Below are 23,651 nucleotides of genomic sequence, written 5' to 3' on the forward strand. Positions count from 1 at the left end.
TTTCTCCTCTCCTTTCAGTTCTCTTATTCATGCTTTTCAGAGAATTAGTATACTCGAAAGTCCATGAAAACCCTTCACCGACTTTAATTCAGTGCTGACATGTCAGGTATGATGCTTATGTTTTAAATTTATGGTTCTCAATCCATATACATCAGTTTCTATGAGGACAAGTATTTGAGAAGCATATTTTATCATATACATTAATCATATACCTATGTCATCAATCCCTCCTCCTGCATTTTCTTTTTCAAGCTATTTACTAACAAAAAGTGTTCAAAGTTCGAACAAGAATTTCTTGCAATGCTAGCTTTATTCTTGAATGGCGCTGATCAAATTTGTCTCATGACAATATCGTGTCATACACACAGACACTGTCTTTAGCCTTCTTTGCCTGAAAATGAAACACCATTCCTTGTATCTTGTTTCTTCTTCTTATTTTTTCTCTTTTTTTCTTTTTTCTTTTTTACTACCCTTATGTTAGTATGCTACAAACTGTGTCTGAAAACATAGTTGTTGCTTATATGCATGATCCATGAGAATATACCCTTACAGGCTATATTATGCGCTAGTTTGTATCCCAATGTGGCAGCTAGTGAACACGGTATTATTGGAGCAGTTCTTAGCACCTTCAACCAGTCTTCTAACACTGCGAATAGTGGTCGTACAATTTGGTTTGGCGGAAGAAGAGAAGTTCGTATCCATCCTTTCAATACCCCTTTCTCGGCTTCCTTGAAAAGGTTTGTTAGTAATTTATAAGTGGAAATTTGTTAGCTTGCCCTTTCAGGATGCTTTTCTGATATGATTTGAAAATGTATTACTCTTGTTATTACTTGTTCTGTTTCTTTCTGTATTACTCTTGTTATTACCCTTGTTCTGTTTTTTTATTACTTGGAAATTTGTTATTACTTGTTCTGTTTCTTTCAGAATGCTGCTAGGCTCCAATCTCTTTTGAAAAATTCTTTTGGATAAACTTTTATTGGAAAAAGACTATACTCAAAGTTAAAGTACATAAATATCTGCATCTACTTTAGATTTAAAGCATTATATATGTGGGTCTGTGATATAAATCTAGCTATTGGTATTTCAGGTTGAAATAAACAAAGTATTTTTATGCGATACTTCTGTCATTTCTCCATACTCCATTTTGCTGTTTCGAGGGTCAATTAATGTTCAACATCAGGTACATGCTCTGGTTCTCTTTTGGCAGTATATGATGTTTATAAGTTTACTTCATAGATCTTTAAAAATGGACCAATTACTATTTTCTTAGGTACATAATATATATATATATATATAGAGAGAGAGAGAGAGAGAAGATTCTCGTGCCCTACCTCCAGAGTGGGATATGGAGGAGTGCGTACGGTGATTTCGGACCTCTCAATCGAAGGCGTACAATCATGCTTCCCTTCACTTTGCTTGTTTCATACAGGAGTCACGACCATTGTATGGATTGCTGTCAGCAGTACCTGTGCGAAAGCCTAAACTCCTTACTCTAACATCACCCCTTCCTTTACTCTAGCTTTTAGCTTGGAGTGGAGTAGCCAGGAAGAGGCACCGAGCTTGACCTGCTATAGATATAATAGTAAGCTCTGGAAAGCATGCAAAAAGAGCTCTGCTCCCAACCAAAAAGGGGAGACTTGTTTGTTGTCAATCGCCGGTCCAATGGTTTACTTTAGTGCTAACTTCGATCTCAAGAGTTTAAAACAAGAGTCCATTTAGAATTCGAGTCTTAAGCGGGAGAAATTGAGGCTTCTTTTCAAGCTGAATAGAAATGGAAGAAGAAGACAGCAATATATGAATCTGCTACATCTTTTTTTTATCTCCCCATCGACTAGGGCCAAGACAGGTAGAGGAGGGAGGTACGTCTGTATCGCCGCAGAGCAACAGCCGCGTCCGGATCTGATCTATCTACTTGGCAATTCGATTTGAACTGAACCTCGTTCTAGTGAGATTTTATCCGGAATTCCTTCGTTCCCTTTCTCAAAGGCAATAGGAAGATATCAATTTCGAATAAAAAGAAATTTAAAGCAATCCCTATGGTACCCTCCTCAAATTCGCTCCTTCTTCTAAGATAAAGGACGAAGAACGAAGGCCAGCCGTTATTCCCGGCTCTGTTATGAAAGAAAGCGGCAGACTCGCAGCCCAGAATTGATATTCCAGATGAAAGATGGAAGCAAATATGCCTAGGATGCCATCACTTTTTGGCGCCAAAAACCTGTCAGCCCGGCCAGTGATCGGCGTTCTCGTTCACGAAGCCAACCGTCAATTTGACTCTTAATCGGAAAGTGCTATTATTCCTTACGTCATTTTCTCTTTGAAAACAGCTTGGAACTTAGACTTTTCGGGAGCTTAATAGCTTTGAAATGATCTTTTTAGGCATTGACTCATACGTTACGTCTTTTCGAAGGCTATCTTGCCTCTTTCCGCCCTTCCTTTAAGGTTTCTATCGCCAAGAATACTAGACTGAGGAGAAGTAACTCAGCAGCCTAAGCCCGGCTTCCCTATTATACGAGGATTGATTCCCAGACAAAAACATAAGGTAGTTTACTTACTTAGTGCTTGCGCTCAAAATCCAAATTTCCCATCAATAAAGTGAGGGCTTTCCTGTTATATAGATACGGGAGAAGATTAAACCTCTCTTGGCGTGATTTGAATTAGACCATCCCTATCTAGGAAAAGAGTCCCGCCTTCGATGCTTAAAAAGTCTAATCCTAACTAAATTCTATACATTATAAAGACGAAAAAGACCCTTTGCCATTTCCTTTTTTCCTAGCTTAACTTAAAAGGCGTCCCTTTCTTTGGATATGCCCTTCCTTATTTTATTTATATTAACATATAATTAAATACTTAATTAAGATTTTTGAAAACAAACAACACTTAACAAATCAACCTCATATAAGAAAAATAATGATATTTCTTGAAAAAAGAAGTTTAACAGCAATCCCAATATAGATTAATGTAGATGTATGTATAAATACAATGAAACCAAACTCACAAATGACGTACCATTTGACCACAGAATGTCATTCTTGGCTACCAAGAAACTCCCCTTATAACTAAAAAACGTGCTTCCACTTCACTCCACCTATATCCTCACTATTAATAATTTTCCTCCTCAATATAAATATTTTATTACTTCAAATAATAAAACTTTACTTTCTCAATATAAAGCTTTACTTTCTCACCACTTGTCAAGCAACTTCCCGTCCATTCTGAAATGCTGGGCCTTCTTTATAAACCTCCACTCCACACTCTTCCTGCCTCCATTACTCCACAACTTGAACAACATTTCACCAAAACTATATATAACACATACAAACACTTTTTTTTAATTATTAGTATAATGTCTAATTAGTTTTTGTGTAAAAACGCATAAAAAATCTATTGAAATTTGTAGATGAGAGGGAACACAACAATGCTTTTCATTCACTTCAACCTCCAGCACTAGCAGCATCTGAAGATACCACTAGTGTAGAGGCAAGTGAGGCTCCTTCTCAAGCCGTTGCAAATTCCATTTCATCTGATGGAGCCACACGTTGTTCTAACTCAAAGTCTTCATCTGCTTGGAATGTGGAGATAATTGGTATTAATTTATATTGCGTAATTAATTAATGTGATTAAAGCATAGTTTAAATCATTTATGCTACTAGGTTGAACATGTCTTGATCCGTAATCATTTATGCTAGCTTAAAAAATTGTAACTCCTAATATTTTCAATAATGAAGTTTTTTTATTTTTCTTAAGACTCTACAAATATGAAGAATAAGGCTAAGATTAAAGTCAAAGATGTTTGCAACTTACCTAGGGGAGACCGTGTAATTGTAGAGGTTGACGAAGAGGGTGCGGCATATGGTGAAGCACAAGGTTTACTTGTTGGCTATTGTGGTATATTAGCAACTAATGCACGTATCTTTCCAATTAGCTTTGAAAAGTGGTCAGGACAAGAAAATAGTGGCATGCCTAAGTCTTTCAAGGATGAGTGCTTTGATACAATGATAAAGGTAAAATCCATTTTATTTGAAACTTTTATTAGTTCAAATAATTATTTATTTAATTATTTATTTGTTTGTTTGAAGCCCCACTTCCATTTTACAAGCACAGAAAAGATTGTCTACAGATATTGCATTCAAAGTATTGCAAAGAAGTGGGCAACATATAGGCAAAGATTGTGGAATGAATTCTATGATCCAACCATGAGAAGAGAAGCATTGGTGAACAATGTGCCCGATGATATTCCAAGAGATCAATGGGCTTGCTTTGTCAATTATCGACTAAAACCATCTACAGTTGTAAGACACTAAACAATTCATTTAGTTATTGTTGTACTTTAATTAAAAAAACTCTTAATTGAAGTTTTATATTTATTTTTAGGAGCTTTGCATGAAAAATAAGGAAAATCGAAGCAAGCAAACCATTCCTCACACTTGTGGATCTAAATCCAGCTCTCGAAGGTGACATGAGATGGTATATATATACACACACTTGATACATGTATGATTTTACTTGCATTATATATGTTAATTGTTTAACTCTTTATTCTTTCTTTTTTAATACTTGGAAACGGGGAAGAAGCCTAGTAGAGGAATGATATACATTGAAACACATAAGAGAAAGGATAGGTCTTTTGTAAATAACGAGGCATTAACTATAGTGGTAAGTGTTTTGTAAGTCTTTTCTATGTTATCTTATTTTATTTGCATGTGATCATGTGAAAAATGTTATTTGAGTGTGTTTGCTTGTGGATTAAGATATATAATGATTATAGAAAAGTGGTTCACTTCACTTACATGCATTTTTCACTTTAAATTTTTGGTTGTGATCACACAAGCTTATAGTTCCAGCAAGTACTGAGCTGCAGAGGACTTTAAATAGACATTCTTATTTGGTTGGTGGCTCTCTTGTAAAGACACATGATTTTGAATTGAAAGTTCTGCATATCCTAATTTTTCTATGCTGCTACTAGTGTTCTTCTATATATTGTTCTGATTCTATAGTTTAGAGTTTTGAGCTATGTTGGTATTCGATAATATTAATGAAATATTCATGCTTTCAAATATTCAGGCGCTTGGATCTTATGAGATTTGCAAGTGATATAGACAAGAGAAGGAAGAAAGTGAAGAACTGCTAATTGAAATTTCTGTTATTTATTTCTTTTAAATTGAATAGTTTCTATTGACTACTTTTAAATAGGAACAAATTGAGTTGAATATGACACAGTCAAATGAACAATGAGGTGTCTCCTAATGATGCTGTTGGTAAAGTTTTGGGGGCTGAACACTCTGGGAGAGTTCGTTGCATGGGCATGGGAGCAGTGCCTACAAATACCTTTAGGAATGTGAGAAGTCGGCTTAATGGGATGACCATCTCCACTAATTCAGCTGGATCTTCTTCACCTACTACTGCTGCAATTTTACAGGAAAAAATCTATAATTTGGAGTCTAATTTACATAATTCACAGCAAAAGGTCACTAGTCTAGAGTCTAAGTTGCAGCAATCATTTGATATGATGAAAGCATACCTAATGATGAAGGAAGGAGGAATTCCCGAAGCGCTTGTTGACTTTTTTTCTTCCCGAGAGGTAAGTTTATAGTAAATTTATTTGTTAGGAATATAAGTTTAGATAGAGTAATATTCATTAAAAGTGGAGTCTAATTATTTAAATTGAACATGATGTTCATATCATCAATTCTAATTTCTACAACTGAAGATGAATAATAGTAACTACTGGCTAGCATTCGTCTTATCTACATATAGATGGTTCTAAAAAGTATTGTATTTTAAGAGTGTCACTTTAATTTGTCATACTTCATAATAAGATGTGACTCCATTTTAATATTGAACATGGGTTTAAATGCTCTTCAAAATTGAATTGTTAGGCTTATATCAAATCATCTTGATGCTTAACTTTATTGAAATTACTAATAACATCTTATGTTTACATATATGCTAATGATGCTGAAAGCGAGCCTACTACTCCCTTTGATGCTAGGAGATCGGCTGGTGATAGCAACAGACATCCGAGGACAAATATTTGAGATTTTTATGTAATTAGATAATATTGAAATATTGAAGTTGTTGTTTTATTTTACTTTTTAAAGAAAAACAGTAATAGTTATGTAGAACAATATCATATGAAATTATGTTTGGAACTATTGATATTGAGAATTTTTTTTATATATAGAGTTATGTCTTATATTGAGAAATTGTGTTATAAAAGATTTAGTTTTTAAATTTTGATATTAAAAAATAAATTTTAAATTTGAGAATATGTAAAACTATTTGGTGGGGGTTATAAACCTCCACAAAAAAAAAAAAAAACTGCCACAAATAAATAAAAACCTTGTAGCTAGTGAGTAGTTTTCTTTATCATTTTCATTTAGAAAGTCATTTCATTATGCTCAATTATAAAGTATTTTAGTGCTTAATTTGAATACTACTTTAATTACTTTGAGTTAATGAATTTGTATAGAAAATATTAAAAAAGGAAGCAATAAAAACATCGAGAGAAGAAGTACTCAAGCAACACTTCTAGAACAACAATTCTAGAGATAAGATAGAGTTCTACTAAGTTTCTTTTGGGAGTTAAACAAGCCATGTGATTGCACCTCTAGGACCTCCATTTTAGAAGACACAATGGCGCCTCCAACGTCATGTATCTTGGTGTCTCCAATGCCAACAATGCCACCCTCTAAGGAGTGAATTTCAAGCACATTATTGGTTTAGCAAAATTTTTACTTTTTTCGAAGTAGTTTATAAAAGGTAGCATTTAAAAGATAGCTTTATAAAAATAGCTTTTTAAAAGTTGTAATATTTATATTTGGTAAATTAAATGAAAAGTGACTTTAATAATCACAAATAATAACAAATGTGTTTGGTAAAAATACTATAATAGACATTAATGTAAGAATTAAATTTGGATATTAATTAATATATAAGGTTATATTAGATTTTTAAATTTTGATAAATACAAGTCAATTTTAAAAAGCTCTTCATTAAGTACTTTAAAAAACTCTCATAACTTTTAAAGGCTGCAAGTATAAGCACATGAGCTTTTTAATTTATCAAACAAAACGAAATGAAAAACACAAGCACCTCTTCAAAAAGTTTTACCAAATCAAGTCGAGTTAATACTCAAATTGGCCCCTGAAATTTGACCTCCGACTCAATTTAGCCCTCAAGGTTTCAATTGACTCTAATTGTACCCTGAAATTTTGCCTCGAGCCTCAATTTGGCCCTTCCGGCGTTTTCCGTCACCGGAGAGCTGACCTGACAAATTTAAATGACACCTGGCAGTCTCAAAACGATGCCGTTTTACTGTTGGCACCGAAATTGTTAGAAACGATGTCGTATCCCTTAGGAAGGGGTTAAATGAAAATCCAAACACTAACCGCTCCAAAGGTGAGACTCAGTTGACCCTTTCTCTTCCTCCACTTCCTCTCGTTTTCCTTCCCGTCAGAGAAGCACCATGGATGTCACAGTAATGGAGCTTTGAAGCTTTTCTTACTTCTTTCTACCCCCATTGTGAAGATTAATTACCTGGGAGTCATCTTTTGAAAAACAGGTTAGTAACAAAATCGATGTTTTCAACTATCGTGCTCTGTTTTTATCAAAATGTTGGTTGTGTGTTGTTTTTCATTTTTTTCACCCTACTTGATCAGTGAAACTTTGGGAGAATGTGGTTGATTATGGTTGTTGATGATGATAGAATTTTTGTATGTTAGGGTTTAATTTTTTTGCATGTGTGTGGCTGTGATCAACCGAATCGTTCAATTCTTTATCCATTTGAGCAGTCTTTGATTCTTCATATTCTATTTTAAAATAACAATTATACTCCTTCATATCCCATTTTAATTTAATTGTTGATTGGATAATTTCTTGTAAAAACAAAATATTTTCTGTGCTGAACATTATATGCATCAATGACCACCATGAATGTTTAAGTGATAATCATGAACTGAGGATTTTGTATTTTGGCCAGTCATTGTAGTGTATTTAACTTTTGATTATTGTTTCGTTAACAGAGTTTATGCTATTTTTTTCATTATATTCGTCTTGTTCTTGATATTCCTTTCTTCCCTTATCCTGGCATAGTTTTCTACTTATCTTTATCACATTAAAAAAGGAACTTGTTTCCATATTTTCATCTAATGTAGCAGAACACATAAATTGCTAATATAGGACAATTCTTAAACTCAGTTGAACACATTCAATATCTGTATATGTACTATTCAAACAATTTCTCAAGCATCAAGCAATTATACAAATAATTGATTTCATATGTAACATGCTCTCCCAAACAGAGCAGCCTACTTGAGAATATTAAGAAAAATGTATGTGAGACTTAAAACTTTCTTATAATGATACTGACTGTAGCACTTATATATACAAAAGCATAAAAGATTATAGTCAGAAATCTCGTTAAACGAGACTAATAATTTTTCAAGAGTGCTTAGTTTTCATACAGCAAATACTAGGTCTGCCTAGTTTCTATGTAGTCAACGTTTATGTACAGCAAGCCTATTGAGCTTGAAGCATGAACAATTCAAAAAATTATCTTATATTCTACTAAAACTTTGCTTTTATTCAGAAAAAATGGCAGACAAGTACATGAAAACCCTTTCTGAAAAGTGATGGTTTGAGATTCTAAATATTTTTAAAAAATCATACATGGATTTCAATCCAAAAAGCAATTTTAGGTCCAAAAAGCCATATCAAAATGAACTCTTAAACAAGCGAGAAGCTTACTCCAACTAAAGCAGGAAAAGCTCATTATGAGTGAAGCAATTTTTTATACGAAGTTGCAACTATCAGTGTACTAATTAGTTAAATTCTAACCATCATGACATATTATGGTATTAAATAGGGGCGAAAAATTGAAATTAGTGTTGTTGTCAATTTTGTACTTGCTTTATTTTTTCATGTTTCATGAGTAAGGATTGCATGAGACAAATTGAAATTAGTGTTGTTGTCAATTTATTGTATTGTTCACTATTTCTGTTCACAATTTTACTAGGTTCCTCCATCAGACCTAACTCCACCTCCACAACAGGTGACAAGGCCTCACAAGTTGCAATCTAAGAGAAAAACAACTTTCAATGTGGACCCAATGCAAGGAGCAAGTTATGGGACAGCTGCACGCTTGGCAGAGTTTATGACATTCGTCCCCACCCCAGGCTTCAAACCACCAACAACAAAATAGAAAACGCTTTGCAATGTTGACTGGAAGTTGTGTAGAACATATTTTGTAGAGAGCATTTGATCAAACTATGCTCTTTTGATATTTTGTTACTATGTTATGTAGAGTAATCTGTTTTGGTTTAGGATATTTGCAACTATGTTATCTAGGGTATCTAAGGTATGATACAGATACTGCTATTGCTAATGCTGTGATATTGACAATGATTAATGACTATGAATTACTTAATGAATTACTTATTTCTGGGTCTTCTGTCAAGTGTAAGAACCACACAAGGTTTAATTAGATTTTCTTTTGTCATAACATCTCATCTATTTATATCTTTTTCACAAATGAAGTATACACTTAAATTTATTCACTAATGAAAGTGCATACTACATATATAGTTATTAGAGCCAATTTCTGATCTTGTCTTCATATACAGACTCATAGCAGCTTCATATATAATCTCAGTTTTAAAGAATTTTTACAGGATATATCATTAGCAAAGAGAACATAAAATTCTATTTCTATTTTCTCATTAAATACATAACAATGCTTCATTCACATAACTGATATACAGTTACATATATTTCATTCCACCTAATCCACAAGCTATAATCACAATTCCAAAAATAACAACAAACAGACAACATAATATTCCATATTTTTAATACTCTAATTTTAGCTTCAACTGCACTAATTTCCATCTCAGAGATATTTTTCAATGGTCTTCACTAACTGAACTTTCATTTCTGCCAACTATGGCTTCTTCTTCTTCAACATCTGCCCATTTAAAAAAGCCACACCATCTCTTACCGGTAGTCTACAACACAAAAAATCCAAAAAAAAATTTGAGAGGAAGAACAGCTACAAAATCAACAAGCATTTGAGAAATAAGACACACAATCAACTTGCAATAATTCAACCAACTCACATTATAGTTAGAGCATCCATAGAATGGTCTTCTGGATTGGAATCCGTCCCAGACCACCGAAGAATAGGACGCAACCCACAACCGCACCAATGCGGAACCTTCCCACCTCTGTCACCGTGTGTGTTCTTCATCCAGCCACCATGCGAATGAGATCTACCAGAGCTACCTGAGCTTTGGTTGCTGCTTCGCAACATTCTTCTCACCTCTTGGAGACACTCTTCGATTTGAGGAAATTAGAACTTCTAGGTTTTATTTGAAATTTTTAGGGGTTAAATTGAAGCCTTCAAACATTTTGCCATGTCATCTAACTGCTAGGGTGCCAGGTGTCTACCAAATTTGCCAGGTCAGCTCTCCGGTGACGGAAAACGCCGGAAGGGCTAAATTGAGGCTCGAGGCAAAATTTCAGGGTACAATTAGAGTCAATTGAAACCTTGAGGGCTAAATTGAGTCGCGGGTCAAATTTCAGGGGCCAATTTGAGTATTAACTCAATCAAGTCTAAGTATTTTATTATTTACACTATATATAAGAAATAACAAAACATATTATTTTAAGAATTATATAAAATAAAAATATTTTAAGAAAAAAAAGTTGTGCACCAAATATTTGTAGTGTGTATATTTATTTTAGGAAAAGTATAGGTAACCAACAAGATTTTTGAACAATGTGTAAACAATGTGAATTAATAGGGTTAAAAGAGTAAATTTAATTAGTAACATTAAATTAGAGTATAATGTATTTTCATTTGATTGGTGGTTGTTCATGTTGTTCAAAATTTTCATTGTTCCCTAGCACTCCCCTTTATTTTATATCCCAAATTCTATTATTATGAATAGCTTAATTAATATAACTATTTAATTGATTAGCTAGTTCTCTTGTAACTCCACAATTTATGCCACTTCAAATGTGTATACCAGTCTACCATGACCATGAGATTCGCTTTTTTGATCCTATAGGCTAGTTAGTCACTACACTACTACTGGTTACAAAATATATACAAATCAACCTTCTTTTCACACTTAATGGTGTTTGTAGAACAAGTAGTAAAATGGGCAACAAGGTTGGAACGCCATGCATGTGCATTCCCATAAAAAGAATGAAAAGAAAGGAAACAAGAGTTGCTGCTAATTTTCCTTCCATCAGTGATTTGAGCCTTGACAATTTTCTGGACGCCATTGAAGAACAAACTCCTACTCATCTTGACGTCCCATCTTTTCTTTGCCAAATCTGCTTTGAATCGAAGCCTCTAAACCAGTCCTTCGACTTGGAGGGTTGCACGCACTTCTACTGCACAAGATGCGTAGCCCAATACATCGTGGCGAAGCTCAAAGACAATGTGTTCAATGTCGTGTGCCCTGAGCCAACATGCTCTGGAATCTTGAACCCTAACCACTACAAATCAATTCTACCGAGCAATGTTTTCGAATGGTGGGAGCGCGTTCTAAGCGAATCGGCGATCCCTGAAAATGTCAAATTCTATTGTCCTTTCAGTGATTGCTCTGCCTTGTTAATCAACAACAATGATGATGGAAAAAGTAGGATGCTGGGATCGGATTGTCCTCATTGCAAGAGAAGCATTTGTGTCAAGTGTCAAGCACCTTGGCATACAGAATTGAGCTGTGAGAAATTTCAGAAAAAGAATAACAAAAGCAATGATCTGATGCTGGATTTAGCCAAGAGAAGGAAGTGGAAACAGTGCCCTAATTGCAAACGCTACGTTGAGAAGACAGATGGCTGCAATGATATAACATGCAGGTCCGTTTCCTTTTTTTTCCCTTCTTATATATAAATATGGAAAATATTTGAGAAACCATTAAATTAAAAAAAATCAACCATCCTATAATCCTTATTTTTCTTTTTAATTATTGTTAAAATAAATAAATAATTTTAGATTTGATAAATATATAATTATAGATATTAAATATATAAAATTATAAATGTTAAATTAAATAAAATAATTTTAATTATTATTTTTCTAACGCGTTACTCTAGTAAATTGGGATTATATATATACTACTTTACTCGTACAATAAAACCGAGAACATGACAAAATAATAGTATATAATTTTATTTGAAAACTTTCATGATAAATTACAAAAATAATTATGAATTATTAAATTATGTTTAAAAAACTATTAAATTTGTTAACAAATACCCTTAAATTATTTTAAAACATGATAACAATAAGAAGATACTATTTTTATAAGTGGCAAAAAAGTATTTGACAAATTGTTTCTAGATTTAATTCAAAATATTTTATATGAATATTTAAATAATTATTTATATGAAAAAAATTAAAATTAGGTTTCTAGATTCTTTTTATTTTAAAAATATTTTTGGGACAGGAAGATTCTACGAGGCTTAGAGAAAGAGGAGGTTGAATCTATGGTCTTCTTTAATTTTGATTAATTAAGCCTTAAAACCAGAAATTATAATTTGGCTTCTGTTTAGTCTACGCAACGATTATATAGGAGACAATTTCGTTTTATCTCACAAAACCAAAAAACAGAATTAATGTAGAGAAGAAAAAGGTGACACAACCATATATCCTAGTTTAATTGCTTTATGCAATGCAACCTACATTCAGTCTCCACCACAACGTTGATGGAATTTTCACTATCTTTTAAGTATTACATACACCAATTTTCTAGGACTCAACATAATCCTATCTGAATCACATCAAACTTCAACATAAACTTGATTTGGTTATGTATATACCTAAACTAGACACACTAAGGTAGCGTTTGGTGGAGAGATAGAGACAGAAAGACTAAGACTGAGAGACAGAGACTAAGAGACAGAGATTGAAATAAATTTCAGTATTCTGTTTGGTGCAAAGTGGAAGACAAAAATTAAAACAAGAATAAAATTCTAATTTAATTTGTACAAAGGATAAAATTGGAATTAATTAATTGAAATGAAAGTATTTTAGGTATAAAATGTTATTAAAGTTTCAGTCTCTATCTCTAAAAATTTTAGTCCCCTGTGTTCCTATTTTTTGGAGGTACTGAAATACTGAAATTTTGAAGACAGAGACAGAAATTTTAGTACCAGTCTCTGAACCAACAAACATGATATTGAGTCTCAGTTTCTCAGTCTCTATCTCAGTACCTCAAAACAAATGGTACCTAAGTGTTTATCCAACTTAGCAAGAGATATCTCTTAGGTACTTGATACAAAACAGAATTACAACCAAAAGAAATCTGAAATAACTTTTGACTTTTCTCTCAAGTGTATCACTCAACCTTTTCTCTCAATGGTTTTTAACAATGTCTCTCTCTTTTGCCTTTTACTTCAAAATGAAATAAAGAAAGATATACATTAAAACAGAAATACAAACAGTAAAATATGAAGGAGATGATGATTCACAGTCTTAATTCTAGATGAGCTCAAAACCTTGTTCTTCATCTTGGCGGAGTGCTTCTTTTAATATAGGTGCAATGTTTCCAAGACTTCAAACTCTGTTGTGAAGTTTTTACTTTTCTCTTTCTCTCGAGTTCTCTCTCCTTGGTCTCCAATGAGATTCATTTTTCTTTTTGTATCTTTCTTTGAGTCATGGTTAGAGTTTTTTCAAAGTCAACTTCTTGGTCCTTGAACTAGTTGAGATCCTTCCTTCTCTTTTTTCAATCAACCTAAAAAATTAGGAATTTTGAATTAGGTCTTAGCACCGTAGTAGACACAGCAGTAGTACCATTCAACTTTTTCAATAAGCTTAGCAAAATTCAAACCATTAGATTTGTGTTTTGGCTCCAAGAAACACTTTCAACCATTGATTCACAACAGAGAAGTTCAGCCACTACTTTCTTTATTTTTTCTAAAACGGTGTTGCAGAGAGTAAGAAAAGATGTGAAGTAATTAACTTGCATGCAAAAGGAAACAAATTACCTTTAACCTTTGAACTTGCTTAACATACTTTTGATTAACTTGATTTGACATTAGCTTTCTTGATTTGCTTTCCCTTTCCTTCTTTTTTGGTGTTTGAGTTCGAAAGTGAAGCTGTGGTGTTTACCTGAAGGGAACTTCTAAAACTTAGCTTAGGGTAACTTCTCTTTTGCTTGATTGACATTGGACTTGGTTTAGAGTTTAACTTGTATTCAGCTTCATTGTGATCACTTTGTTTCATTGGTTTGGGCTGCAACAACTTTAGGCATTCACACTCAATCAATTCATCAAAAACCACTCGAGTTACTAACCCAATTTAATTATGTTTGTCATCATCAATGTGTTATTTATTTTTCTAAGTCAACAGGATATTAACAAAAAAATATTTTAAAATAATTCCAAAATTTTATGTATATATAAATTGTCTCATTTTTCTATTATGCTAGTAAAAAATTATATCAAAATTTGACCTTTAAAATTTATTTTAAAAATGCATATTTATCTATTAAACACTTGTTATTTTTTAATATATTTTGAGGGTATTTTATCATCAGCAAATTTTAATGGTGAGTGGTCACAAATATTTACAACTATAATATAATTAAAGTTCTGTATACTTTATTGAATTTATTGAGCAAGTATGGAAGGAGACAGATGAAAAAATTATTTCGTGGTAACATGTTACATTTCCTTGTTGAAATGTGTGAATTCACCAATTAAGTTTATCATTATAACGTGAAAGAGAAAAGATTTCGACACCAAAAGAAAAAAGGAGAAAGATTTAATAACCAATTTTTTAGTCAATAACTAGCAAAATTTTTTCTTTAAATCTCTGTTTCTCTTTCTTAATCTTTTTCTATCTATTGTATAGCTTTCCACTTCTAGAAAGTTGTTATGTAGTTAGTTGTATTATGCTTGCCATACTATTAATGCTTCTAACTTTATTACTTGGGTGATTAGTTAGCTGTAAATTTGTTAGTTAGTTAGGAGAAGATATTTTGTATTAGCTATGTATTTAAGGAACAGAACACAGTATAATAGAGTTGAGATTTACCATTTCACTGAAATCACTTTTTCAAATTCACTGGTCTCTCTCGTTCAGTTCTCTCTCAATTCTACGGGAGCACACACAAAATTACTCTCTAAGCTCACTTTCATCATGGTGTGAGCGTGGATTGAGATGGTGTGTGACAAAATAGCTCGGGATTGAGAAAGTGAACATGATTTTGCATGAGATTTTGAATCAATTGTGAATTTAGCTGAAAGATTCACAAAATTGACGCCATGGGGCATTCAATCAAGATTTGGAACCAGAGGTGAACCTATAAATGCTGAATCAATTGCTGCGATCTTGAATCAAATGTTGAAGTTTCAAGCTGGAGCTGGAAAAGGATGTGGTAGCTTCAATCCAAGCACAGATCCTTCCAGTCCCTATTTCCTCCAACCCTCTGAAAATTCTGGTATTTCCTTTACGCCTATCTTGATGAATGGATCTAATTACAGTGAATAGTGTAGATCGATGACTTTAACTTTACACTCTAAGAATAAATTTGATGGATCAATTAAGAAACCGAATGAAAACGAAGATATCTTTGAGCAATGGGAAAGGTGCAACACTTATGTGATAGCATGAATAAACTTGTGCTTGAGTCCTGAAATATCCTATAGTGTCATTCGGAACAATTTGGCCTATATTCTATGGAACGATTTGAGGAGAAAGTATAATCATGGAGACAGATTTAGAGTGGCTGAGCTAAGGGAGGAATTGTATGCAGTAAGGCAAAGTGATTTGTCCGTGACTGCCTATTTCATGAAGCTGAAGCCACTTTGGGAAGAGTTAGATAGCTTTCAACCGATTTCACTATGCAATTGTGGAGAGAAATGCTCGTGTGATCTTGGAGTAGTGAGAAGATATAGAGCTGAAGGAAATTTTGTTAGGTTCTTAAGGGGATTGAGTGAACAATTTATTGGTGTAAAGTTTTAGATCATACTAATGAATCCTCTCTCAGACATTGGTTCAAGTTTTTCACTACTTACTCATCAAGAAATGCAATTAATTGGAGATGATAGTGAGTCTAAGATTTTGATGAGCGCAACATAGGCCAAAACTCAAGACAACAACAAAGGCCCTGAAACAAACACTGGCAGAGGAGAGAATACCTATAGTATGGGGAGAGGAAGAGGAAAGACTCATGGTGGAAGAGGGCAAGGTAGAGGAAGAGTGATCTGCAATCACTGTGGTAAGAACGGTCACATAGTAGATGTTATGTTTGCTTTCGCAAACATGGTCTAGCACCACATTTGAAGGAAAGATATGGTGATGATGCTGCAGTCAACTAGGCAGCCACTGATGAGAATCACGATGAAACCAGTGTAGACCAAAGGCAGAAAGATGAGGAACTAGCTTTGGAGTTCACTCAAGAGCAGAAGCTCGCTTTACTCTTGTTAGAGAATCATTAGAATCAATTTAGATCAGTTAGTATCGTTTATATTTATATAGCATATCTGTATATTAATTGTAGGATTTTATACTTTTATTACTTTGATTCTTCTAGCACCTATATATACCCCTTGTGTATTGTACTTTTGATCACACTGAATAATACACAAAACTCTTTCTTCAGCTTAGTCTCTTGTTTTTAATATGGTATCCTTCTTGAGGATGATAAGTTGATTTTCTTCTGGTGAAATCACCGTACTTTCATACTTTTCTTCCGTGCCATTTTTTTCCTCTCTCTTTTGTCAATGCTTTGATGCTTTTCTTACGTCACCGATTAGCTCATCCATTACTTACTTATTCTCATTGAGAAACCATATGTTTTTCATCACCTTTCGATAGTTTGTCATCTCTTCGCACTTTTTTACTTTTCAGCAGTTTTCCGGCAGTTCGCCATCTTTTCAGTAGTTTTTCTGCAGTTGGCCACTCTTGCGACAGTTTCGTTTGCGTTCCCTTCCTGCAGTTCCGTCTGCGTTCTCTTCCGGCAATTTCGTCTATGCTTCCTTCTGGCAGTTTCATCTGTGTTTCCTTGTGGCAGTTTCATCTATGTTTCCTTGTGGTAGTTTCGCCTGCGCTTCCTTCTGGCAGTTCCATTTAGGCTTCCTTCCGGCATTTCCGTCTGCGCTTCCCTCCGATAGTTTTGTCTGCGCTTTCTTCAGGCAGTTCCGTTTGCACCCATTCTATCAGTTTAGGCATGTTTTTTATATAGTTGTTTCAAATAAGTTTCAAACTCAAGAGCTTAGTTGTCTCCTCTTGCAGTACTTTGTCCTCTTTTTTCGACTCTTTATCGACGCTTTGGTTCGTCACCGCTACTACCCCCGCCTTCGTCTCGTTGTGAAGTTTTCAATGCCACCAGAATCGCCGCCGGAAGCCGCCAGACGCGTCACCCAAAGTTTCCTGTTTGATTGAAGTGCTCCTCCTTCCAGCGTCGTTCGATCCGCGTCCAGATCGAAGGCTCAACGTTACGCCACGTGTGGGCCAGCAGCTTCACGGACCCGCACTCGACCCTGCTGCCTGACCCGACCCGTGTACCAACCCGCGTGCCCCTCCTTGCCTCGTCAGTGCTTGATGCGCTCTTCTTCTCCATTCACGCGGCATCTGACGTGGCATCTGACGTGTTGCTGACGTGCCAACTAGTGGAACTCTCCCTAAGATTTTTTTGGTGAGCTCTTTCCGATTTTACGATCCATTTTCTTGTTCTCTGCTCCGAATTTGCAGTTTTCTCTCCTCTCTCCGATCTTTGTCTCTACTATTATGGATACTTCATATATTTTTGCTACCAGAGACAGAAAGGGTAAATTTTGTCGAAACTGTAACTGTTCTGGGCACTTCTTTTCAGACTGTCCTTTTGTTGAATGTCACAAATGTCAACAGAAAGATCACATTAGCTACAATTGTCCACAAGTGTTCTGCCATTACTGCAAGCTCTCGGGACATTTTATTACTGCCTGTCCTACTTGCCCACCACGTCCTGGTCACCTCGAGCATCATTCTCATCCCAACTTATCCAAGAATGCATCTGCTTCTGCTATCTCTGCTACTGAATCTACCACATCTTCTCCTCTCAACCTGCCTTCTGTCTCTCTCTCTGATATTGCATCTCTTCTTAAGCATCTTCTCTCGCTTTCTGGTAATACTCCTGCTGCTTTTTTTACTTCTCCAGGTAATTCTAAATGGTATTTTGACTCGGGTTACTTTAATCACATGTCTCCGTTGCGTGATCTTTTCTCGTCTCTGTCTACCACTACAAATGCACATTCTGTCAATACTGCTAATGGTTCCATCTTGCACGCAACACACAAGGGTTCTATCTCCCAGTCGACTCTTAATATTCCTGATACTTATTATATTCCCAACCTGAACTTTAATCTTATTTCTGTTGGACAACTTGTTGATCGGGGTTTTGATGTCACTTTTTCCATGTCTGGTTGTCATGTACAGGATCGTCAGACGGGACAAATCATCGGGACTGGACGTAAGGTCAGAAGGTTGTTTGAACTCGAGAATCTTCATATTCCTTCTGTGTCAAATCTATGTGCTGCTTCTTCTCCGTCTACCCTTCAGTTATGGCATTAACGTCTTGCCCACAGCTCCTTAGGAAAATTGCGTCCTCTTGTACCTCAGGGTGTATTGGGTCAGGTTCCTACTGAGTCTTTTGATTGTATTTCTTGTCAAACTGCCAAACAACCTGCTTTATCGTTTCACAGTAATTCCTCTCTTGCTTGTTCTCCTTTTGATCTTATCCACTCTGATGTTTGGGGCCCCGCTCCCACCGTTTCTATGGGAGGAGCTCGATACTTTGTCATTTTTATTGATGATTATTCACGCTTTACTTGGGTTTATTTGATGACTAATCGCCATGAGTTACCTCGGATCTATATTAACTTTGCCACTATGATTAAAACTCAGTTTTCCAAAGTCATTAAGCTTTTTCGACGCGATAATGCTATGGAATACTGTGATTCCAAACTTTTAGCCTTTCTTGCAGAACAGGGTACTTTGTCTGAGTTTTCTTGTCCTGGTACTTCTCAACAAAATGGCCAAGCTGAACGTAAATACCGTCACATTCTTGACTCTATTCGTGCAATGCTTCTTTCTTCTTCGTGTCCTGAGTATACTTGGGGTGAAGTTGTTCTTACTATTGTTCATGTTATCAATAGACTTCCTTCTTCTGTTCTTGGTAATGTTACTCCCTTTGAGTGTCTTTATCATACCTCTCCAGATTACAGTTCTCTTCGAGTTTTTCGGTTCTGTCTGTTTTGTTCTTCAGCCTCACGAGCACAGTAAACTTGAACCTCGTGCTCGTATGTGCTGTTTTCTTGGTTATGGCACTGAACACAAGGGTTATCGTTGTTAGGATCCTCTCTCTAAACGTATTCGTATATCTCGTCATGTTGTCTTCTGGAAGCATCACATGTTTTCTCGTTTTTCCTCATTTGAGTCTATTCCTCCCACTCAATCACCTTTCTTCACTAACCGCAATGTTGACCTTTTTTCTAGTGATGATTCTACAGGTTCTATCTCGGGTCATCCTCTACAGCCTCTTGCTCTTTCGCCTTCTCCATCTCCCGATGATTCCAGACCGGACGGCGATCCCGTTTCTACTATCATGCCTCCTCCTCCCACTCGCTCTTCTAGGTTAAGGAATCCACCTCCTCATCTTCTTGATTATCATTGCTTTTCTACTATTTTTCATCAACATAAACCTAAGTCATTCAGAGAAGCCTCCACAAATCCAAATTGGCAACAAGTAATGCAGAAAAAAATACAGGCACTTGAAAAAGTACACACTTGGGATTTGGTTGATCCTCCTTCTAATCAGGAAGTTGTGGGCAGTAGATGGGTATACAATATCAAGACTCGCTCTGATGGCTCTATTGACTGTTATAAGGCACGCTTGGTTGCTAAAGGTTGTACGTAAGAGTATGGTATAGACTATGAAGAGACTTTTGCTCCTGTTGCTCGTCTCACATCTGTTAGAGCTCTTCTTGCCATTGTTGTGGTAAAAAAAAGTCTCTCAGTCAGATGGACGTGAAGAATGCATTTCTTAATGGAGATTTGAAAAAGAAGGTCTATATGAAACCACCTCCAGGTTATCCTTATCCTTCTAACAAAGTCTATCTTCTTCGCAAGGCACTTTATGGTCTTAAGCAAGCTCCTCGTGAATGATTTGACAAGTTCAGCACCACCATCTGCAATCTCGATTTCACTTGCAGTACTCATGAGAATGCGCTTTTTATTCGTAAAAGTGCACACATGATCATTACTAGAGATGATGTTGATGGTATCTCTGATCTCAAAGCCTCACTTCACCGTACCTTTGAGATGAAAGATCTTGGTTCTCTCAGCTATTTTCTTGGTCTTGAGGTCATCTCCACAGATGATGGCATCTATCTCTCTCAGGCTAAGTATGCTTCAGATCTTCTTGCTCGCGTTGGGATTACAGATAGTCACACTGAGTCTACTTCTCTTGAGCCTAATGTTCGATTTATCCCTATGGATGGCACTGTTTTAGATAATCCGCCTCTCTATCGACAGTTAGTTAGAGGTCTCGTCTACTTGACTGTCACCCGACTAGGCATCGCCTATCCAGTTCAAGTACTTAGCCAGTTCTTGTCAGCTCCCCGTACTACTCACTATGCGGCAGTTCTTTGCATTCTTCGCTACATCAAAGGCACTCTATTTCATGGCCTTTATTTTTTTGTCCATTCCTCTTTGTCCCTTCAGGCATACTCCGATGTTGATTGGGCTGGTGATCCTACTGATCGTCGTTCTACTACTGGTTACTGTTTTTTTTTTGTGACGCTCTCATTTCTTGGCGTGCTAAGAAGCAAACGTTCACTGCTTGCTCAAGCACAGAAGCTGAGTACCGCACCCTCGCTGACACCACTACTGAGGTTATCTCAATTTGTTGGCCTCTCAAAGATTTGGGTGCTCCTGAGTCGTCCCCTACTGATGTTTTTTGTGATAACCGCAGTGCTATTCAGATTGTCCATAATGATGTGTTTCATGAACGCACCAAACACATTGAGATTGATTGTCACTTTGTTCGGCAACGTATCCTTATTGATGCTGTTCGTCTCATTGCTGTTGGAACACTGGATCAGACTGTTGATATCTTCACGAAAGCTAATCACCCAACTCGTTTTCAGACTTTGTTATCCAAACTCAAGATGGTATCCTTAGCTCCCACTTGAGTTTTAGGGGAGATGTTAGAGAATCATTAGAGAATCATTAGAATCAATTTAGATAAGTTAGTATCGTTTATACTTATATAGCATATCTGCATATTAATTGTAGGATTCTATATTTTTATTACTTTGATTCTTCTAACACCTATATATACCTCTTATATATTGTACTTTTGATCACACTAAACAATACACAAAACACTTTCTTCAGCTTGGTCTCTTGTTTCTAACAACTATATCTTCTTCAGCACCAAGAGTTGCAGCATATATATAGCACCAACCAAATAATTGCCCAGCCTTCATCAATGAAAGGTAAAAGAGTGATTTGGGTTCTCCATTTTAAGTCAAATGTAATGGCTAAGAATAGTAATAAAATAGAAATGTCAAAATCTTGGATAATTGACAATGGAGCAACTAACAATGTGTTATATTCACTCTTAACATTTTGACACATTTTTTCATTTCCCACCAATTATTGTTAGGCTTCCTGAAGGTTCTTATACCACTAGCGACATAATGCGAATCATCTCATTTTCCGATAGACTTTACCTTACAAATACTCTTTATATACCTACATTCAACTTGAAGTCTGTTTCATCACTTACTTCTAATTTAAAGTGCAAATTAGAAGTCTCTAATTCTATTTATGAGATATAGGTTCATCATAGAAGATGATTGGAGTAGCTAAAGCAGCTAGTGGCCTTTATGTTTTTGGAAAATCATGCACATCATGCATTCAACATTGCCTCACAAATAAGTACTGCTCAAACTGTTAATAGTTCAGATTCAAGTAGAATTTGGCATAATAGGCTAGGGTAGTTATCACAAAATTGAATGATTGTAATGAAAAGTATGATTTCATAGATTGTGAATTGAATAAAAGTCCAAGTGACCTCTGTCACTTTAGAAAGCAAAAGAAATTGCCCTTTTCTCTTAGTACAAGCAGGGCAGATTCTTATTTCGATTTAATACACATGGACATTTGGGAGCTTAAGTGCTTATTTGGGCGCCATTGTTTTTATAAAAAAAAAAATTTTTTTAATGAAAAAAGATTTTTTTTTTAGTGTGTTTGGCAAATTTCTAATAGTAAAAATAAAAGTACTAGAAAAATAAAAAAAAATCTTTTTTGAGAAGCTGTAATTTACATCTTTTTTTAAAAGATCTTTTTCTCTTAAAAAAAGATGTTTTTCATGTAATAAATAAACAAAAAAGTACTTTTATATTGTTATACCCAAACATAATTGATAAATAAAAAGAACTTTTTACATGAGATACCCAAACATAAAATTACTTTTACTTTTTCATAAGATCTTTTAAAAAAAGATAACTCGAAAAAAGATCTTTTCTTAGAAGCTCACCCAAACAAGCTCTAAATATGGCTCAAAAATTTGGTTATGGGGTTTAGGGTGGTGTATTGGTTGGGAATGGGTGAACCTAGTGTATTTACGCATGGATGGAGGTGTCAGGTAGAAGGGCAACACGCGGGGGGCGTGTTGCACCACGCGGGGAGTGTGTTGGACATGTGACAGCATCCTGGCCAACATGTGGAGGCGTGTTGGACACGTGGCAATATATTAGCCAACACGTGGGGGCGTGTTGAATGATTTTCACAATACTGTAATACACTTCAAATATCAATATTCAACCAAAACACTATCTCTATTTCCATATTAAAAATAATTTCTGCCTAAATATACCTTAAAAAATGGCCACAAATATTTTTTTTTTAAAGTAGTTGATGATAGGAGCATATTTACATGGATTTACTTGATGGAACAAAAAGCTGAGGCTTCCAATTTAGTAAAATGATTTGTTCAATTTGTGAAAACACAATTTTTAAAGAATACCTAGTTGCCCTGATTCTAAAAAATCTGTAGAAGTCATCAAATCAAACAACGGACCTGAGTTTAAGATGCTTTCATTTTATGATTCCACAAGCATTTAGCATCAAACTTCTTACATCGAAACGCCACAACAAAATAAAAATCGTAGAGAAAACATTAGAACATTCAGCATCAAACCTCTTAAGTTTAAAAAATGATCTAAGTTTATTTGGCCACTCCAATCGTGTATATCGTTCCTAGGTCTATTCTTGTTTCGAGATGCTATATTTAATGTTTGAATTGAATTTACAAATTCTAATTAAAATCCTATAAGGAAGAATTTATGGAAACGGAAATGTTTGATAATCAAAGAAAATCAGTCAAAAACAGCCATAACTTGTCTTATTTAGCATTCATTAATTGTTGCGACAATTAATTAATGCTAAATAAGACAAGTTCTGACTGTTTTTTTTTTGTCTACCTAACATTACTCTTATGGAAAATGAACACGAATCTCATAAAAGGTAATCAGAACAAGAAAAGTAAACATTTGAAAAGAATAAGTACTAAAAAATTTAGGATTTATAATTTAAAATTTAGAATAAAAAATAATATATTTTAAAATAATTAACCAAAAAATAATTAGTT

General features: G+C 34.9%; 2 protein-coding genes across 2 annotated transcripts; both read left to right on the top strand.

Annotated features, from left to right (window-relative positions):
• On the top strand, positions 526-5,128 carry LOC110269466. Its single transcript, XM_021117316.1, has 6 exons — positions 526-745; positions 3,398-3,583; positions 3,826-4,001; positions 4,077-4,289; positions 4,372-4,451; positions 5,062-5,128. The coding sequence occupies exons 1-6, from the start codon at positions 526-528 to the stop codon at positions 5,126-5,128; spliced, it is 942 nt and encodes a 313-aa protein (XP_020972975.1).
• Positions 11,159-11,899, top strand: LOC110269467 (E3 ubiquitin-protein ligase RNF144B-like). The gene has a single exon (XM_021117317.1). It carries the CDS (start codon positions 11,159-11,161, stop codon positions 11,897-11,899), a length of 741 nt encoding a protein of 246 aa, XP_020972976.1.

The sequence above is a fragment of the Arachis ipaensis genome, chromosome B03, assembly GCF_000816755.2.
Source record: "Arachis ipaensis cultivar K30076 chromosome B03, Araip1.1, whole genome shotgun sequence".
Taxonomy (NCBI): domain Eukaryota; kingdom Viridiplantae; phylum Streptophyta; class Magnoliopsida; order Fabales; family Fabaceae; genus Arachis; species Arachis ipaensis.

Bases quoted from the DNA above. Each gene is read 5' to 3' on its own strand.
- LOC110269467 (XM_021117317.1), top strand. From the start codon at position 11,159: ATGGGCAACAAGGTTGGAACGCCATGCATGTGCATTCCCATAAAAAGA.
- LOC110269466 (XM_021117316.1), top strand. From the start codon at position 526: ATGATCCATGAGAATATACCCTTACAGGCTATATTATGCGCTAGTTTG. The intron at 4,290-4,371 runs GTAAGACACTAA...ATTTATTTTTAG, and splicing joins GACTAAAACCATCTACAGTT to GAGCTTTGCATGAAAAATAA. The intron at 4,452-5,061 runs GTGACATGAGAT...TCAAATATTCAG, and splicing joins TCTAAATCCAGCTCTCGAAG to GCGCTTGGATCTTATGAGAT.